General features: G+C 40.4%; 1 protein-coding gene across 1 annotated transcript; it reads right to left on the bottom strand.

Moving 5' to 3' along the window:
• Window positions 1–2,779: 2,779 nt before the first annotated feature.
• BCL2A1 (BCL2 related protein A1) lies at window positions 2,780–4,747 on the bottom strand (the record flags this gene model as incomplete). Its single annotated transcript, XM_084214114.1, has 2 exons — window positions 2,780–2,884; window positions 4,328–4,747. 2 exons carry the CDS (start codon window positions 4,745–4,747, stop codon window positions 2,780–2,782), a joined length of 525 nt encoding a protein of 174 aa, XP_084070240.1.
• Between the last annotated feature and the right edge of the window lie 618 nt (window positions 4,748–5,365).

The following is a 5,365-nucleotide window of genomic DNA, read 5'->3' as shown; positions in this document are numbered from 1 at the left end:
CCAAGGCAGGCCCCTGCGTCCAACACACCTTCAGCTCCCCGGGCAGGCGGTGGAGTCACCGTCCCTGGAAGTGTTCAAGAAATGGCTGGATGTGGCACTTGGTGCCGCGGTACAGGTGGCAAGGTGGTGACCAGTCAAAGGTTGGGCTCAATGATGTCAGAGGTTTTGTCCAGTCTAACTGATTCTGTGATTTTAAGCACAGAAAGAGACATTTCTATAGAACAGCTGTTTTCATAAATCTCTTCTGTGTGGCTTTTGATGGCATCTCAGTTTAGCTGCTGTGCGCGTGGATGAAGTCACCAGCTGTCCCACTGGGCAGCCCTTTGACCTCACCTTGTGCTCTAGAAGCAGCACGTTGTGTTCCTCTGGCAGATCCAAGGATCCCTTAAACAGCAGTGCCCGGGACCTGGGCACTACTCAGTGTCATGGATGGATAACTTCATGACAGTTACGTGGACACTATTTTATAAAACTTAGCTAATAGCCCTGCTGTTTTCAGACACTTCACTATGCTTAGAATTGGGGTGGTACATCTCATCACTGCTTTTCTTGCTCTCCACTGAAAAAAAAGAGGTTTTCTCCTAGTGAAGTTAACCTGGAGCCCACTGGACCATTAATGATCCAACCAGGCTTCTTCTGTTTAAACCCTGCCCTTAAACCTTCTTTTGTTTAAACCCGAGTTCTAAAATTATTGTATCACCTACATTTTGAAAGACACAGTTACCCTTTATATTTAACTAAAAAATTGTTCTTCTGAGTATGAAGTAGGTTACTAGATCAGTGTAAAAGGAAGTGGATGTGGTATTAATAGATTGGTGTTAGCCACCATAGTGTGTGGCTTGAAGTAGTGCTCAGAAAGGAACTGAGTAAGAATTACTGTTCTTACCATGAAGACTTAGGCTGCCTATAAAGACATATGTCATAATGTTCCAAAATGTCATTTCTGACAGGTGCTGCCATAGGTGTTCTGGAGGTGGGCATTTTCCTTTTGCTGCCCCTTGCCCTTTGAAGGCTGCCATCTTTTCTTCAGCAGCAACAAAGTTTACCTTACAAATCCTGCCTGCATGCTAAATAATATTTCTTGTTTTCACTGGGTAAGGAGAGAGAGAAATACATGTTATAACAAATGTTAACTTCTGTTTGTGTTTTATGGTTAAACCCACCAAGTTAGACCATGGAATCACAGAACACCCCAGGCTGGAAAGGACATTGAAAGCTCATGTGATCCAGCCTTTCCTGGGAAAGGGAGCCCAAATGAAATTAGGTCTAGTGCCCTGTTCAGTTGTACCCTGAAAACTGCCAGGGAGGGGGGCTCTACCACATCCCTGGGCAGGTTCTTCCAGTAAACAATTGTTCTTACCGCAAAAAAGAGTCTTTTGTTGAGATGAAAGATGGAGAGCCCATTACAGAAGAGGCTGATTTGTTCTCCCTGTGTCACCAAGCTGGATTTTTTAGAGGATCTGTCTCAGAGAGCAGTGGTGTTCTGTGCCACAGGCAGCTGCTGGCTCAGTTTGGTTCACCTCCCAACACATCTAAAAAAAGAGGAAGGATGTTTAGACTCAGCCTTAGTTCCCTAATGGAAAATCACTACAGCTGAAGAAAACCCTTCTAGAATGAATTCTTGAACAAACTGTTTAGCCATGGAAAGCAAATGGAATTTGAGTAAAAATAGGAATTGCCCTGGACTGTAAAAGCCTGGAAGTTCTATGAATTTGCTGAGTTTTACGATGTGTCCCAAACACTGATTACTGTCATCAGAGCTGATCCAGTTCATTTATTTTGCCACAAGATATCTGTTTCTTATGCAAGCTACCAGATAGTACCCAAGAAGTATTACAGAAAATGAAAGTCTTGACATCCATGGACCTCAGGTCAAATCCATAAACTACTTGGATTTTCCAGCAGCATTTTGATAACTCTTCTAAGATTATCTTACTCAGACAGATCTGTTCCCATGCTCCAATTTTTCTAGAAAAAATGAGACCAATCTTAAGGCTTTAAAATATATATTTTAATGTATTTTCTTAAAATATTAGTGTATTTACACAGATTTCTCATTTAAGAAATATTTTTACTTGCCTATTTTTAAACATCTAGTTTAAAAAACGTTCAGCCAGATGACTACATCAACACAAATATGAAAGAACATTCATTGTAGATGTGAGCTATTAAAAAATACAGCACAGAAACACATACCATTGCTATAACAGTAAGTGAGTGCACATTTTTAAGTTGCTAGCTTCCACAAACAGTTCTTCCCATAGAAATTGCTTAGTCTGTGTCAGTAACTTCTACCCAGTTCTATATTGGAGTTCCCATTTCTTTTTTCTTCACAAAAATCCCCCCCCCCCCCCCTTCTTATACAGAGGTTGCAATAAAATGCATTACAGTATTATTTCATTTACAAAACAAATGACATAAAAACTTGTTTCTTAACCCATTGGATTGTGTTTCACTAAAACAATGTCCTTTCATGGAGATGCAAGAGAGATTCCAAGAGCTGTCTGGATGTGGAAAATCATCTCAAAGCAATCCTGCCTGGAAAGGTGGACTTGAATTGCTGCATGATGTTGTGCAGATTCCCCTTTGGAAGGATCTCATCTTCAGATTTGGTAATTAGGATAGCATGTTAAACATTGTATTTAGTCAGAATAAATACAAATAAATAAAAAAAATTATGGAAGGAAATTATTCTCTTGTTGATATTGCTTGGAGGAAGGCTGAGAAGTGGAGTTTGTGGCAATATCTAGATTACACATGAATGGCAGATCCTTTTACTTCAGTAGTACTCTCTGAACAAGGAAACAACAGCTATGAACAGGGCTGTAATTTTGGAGAAGGACAGTAGTGATCTTCTTTCAAACTTGGTTAGGAAGCCATTTTCCTGTGGAAAAGAACACACACAGGGACAGCTTAAAAACAGCATGTAGGGAAACCACACCAATCTCTGTGTCAGATTAACAGTGCTGCAGCACTGTGCAGTGAGGGACATCTCTGCCTCCAAAAGATGAATAGCTCTTTAAAAATAGTAGCTTTAAATAGCTGCACCTTGCTGAATATTTGTTTCATCTCCAAGTCAAGGCTATGCCCTCCCTGTGTAAACAGAAAACAAACATGAACTCTATCAGCTGAGCCCACATCTTCCAGGAAGATACAAGTACTCTGTTCCTGATGTACTAATACACCCAGAAATATCTTCCTTTAAGCTTCCTTATTCTACTATGATGAGCCCCCTATTATGACAGAATGTTGCCAGGAGTTGATACTTCTCTGAAATAAAATTGACTCTATTTGAAAGAGATAGAAAGATAAGCCTTTATAATAAATCATATGCATCAAGGGGCCCAGTCACTATCACCTTTTTTTGCTGCTACAGACAGAGAAGGATTAAAACAAGCAGAAAGAAAAAAAAAAGGAAAAGCAAGACACTAGAAAATAAATTGGGGGGAAAAAAGTAGTAGGAAATATGAGAGAAGTGGGATGAGAGGGGGTGGAAGGAAAAGGTAACATTTACATATAAGTAGAGGGAAAAGTACCAAGGAAATAACTGACACTGGTGTCATTGATTCTCAGATTCTCCCTAATGCAAAAAAAAAAAAAAAAAGTATGGGTGTGAAGAAATTTTGCAGAGCAAAATGATATTTCCCTTCCCTTCACTGGCAGAATGGGAATTTCAGCAGCTTGGCAAAACAGTCCACTTAGTAACAAGTATTTTTCTCAGCATTGGCCATTCATAGATGGAAGTTCTAGGATTATCTCAGTCCAAACAGAAAAGATTTAATGCCAGTTGTACTTACCAGTACATTTGTTGTAAGTAAAACTGATTTGGGGGATTAAATAATGGCTTTGTTGAAATCCACAACAAAAGTGCTGACTTCATTTGTGAGGATTACACCTGTGTATTCTTTCCTTACCTTGAACTTAAATATTTTTGGACCAACTTCTCTATGAAAGCAAAATTGCTGCACTGACCTTAGAATGCCACTTAATTTTAGATTTAATAATGGAAATTTCAGGGTATGTGTGGTTTAACCTGCTTTGAGTGGGAGGCTGGACCAAATGATTTTTTAAGGTCATTCTCAACCTGAATTATGGCATGATCCTGTCATTCAAAACTGGCAAGTGCCTTTTAAAAAGAAAGTTGTCTTTTATGACTGTTTGGTTTAAAGCAGAAGCAAAGCTCTCACTATAAGTCTCAATGAGAGATTCCAGACACCAAATATTAAACCACCAAATGAAACCCTGAATAAAATGGTTTTGACAGTGTCTACAGCAATAATTAATGAAATCCCCCAATGTAGACTTTGGTGGAAAATGAGAAACTCACCCAGCCACCATTCGCATCAATCCATTCAGCTTTGTTGTTTATGATGTACTCTGTGATGAAATAAGAGATCTGCTCCTTCTCCTCTGCAGTCAGCTGAACCCCATGCTCTTGAAGCTTCTTGGTGAGAAGACCTCCAAATGTAAATATGGTCATAATTCGTCCCCAGTTAGTATTTCCATCAGCAAACTTTTCATCCATGACTCCATTGAAAATTCTCTTGGCAACAGCTACAGAGGTGATGTCAATCCTGTCCAGGAGCGGCCTGAGAGCCTCCTCGGTTTGGTCTTGCAGAGAGGATGCCATGGTTCTCAAGACATGAGCAACCCTGGTCTGGGCTGGTCCGAGGTGTGATTCCTGGAGCACATACTGCAGGTAGTCCTGAGCTAGGTAATAAACGTAATAGAACTCAGCAGTTTCCATCCAATCCAGAATGCAGAGAGCAGCTCGCTGCTCGCAGTCAGGCTCGGCAGTGAGCAGCCACAGGACATGCACACGCTTTTGTTTCGTCTGTTTTGATGGAATCTTTCTGGTTTTACCACAGAATTTCCTGTAAAAGGTAGTGACTTAATGGCTGCGTTGGGGAATATGTCATAGAGGAAATGAAAGAAAAAGTGTCTCCTTTTATGTCTTGAGTGATTTATTTCTCCAAATGGTGTGATTCCGCAACTAAAATCGACTAGATTTTAACCACATTCTTAGCAGCATAACTTGGCATTGTCTAGGGACTTTTCCTGCATAGCACTAGCAAAGGTTTGGTATTTGGCTGGCAAAATTCCAAGAATGGTGTGTGCTAGCAAAGGTTAGGCATTTGGCTTGAAAAAACATGCCCAGAAGTGCATGCTGCTGGAGATGCAGACACTCAGCACCCCCAGTCCAATCTCCTCGCTGCCAGGATTAAGGCTGCAATCTGTATTGCACGTTTATGGGTTATTTCTGGCCACAGCTTTGTAAAGAAACTGATAGGCATTCCCAACAGGATGGAAGAATGGATAAACTTTCTTCAGCACAAAAGGAGTTTTACAAAGTGCAAAAAATGGG

Source organism: Fringilla coelebs, assembly GCF_963513975.1.
Source record: "Fringilla coelebs genome assembly, chromosome: 12".
In the NCBI taxonomy this organism is placed as follows: Eukaryota; Metazoa; Chordata; class Aves; order Passeriformes; family Fringillidae; genus Fringilla; species Fringilla coelebs.
The sequence above is the reverse complement of the archived record's forward strand: the minus strand, read 5'-3'. Positions and strand labels throughout refer to the sequence as shown.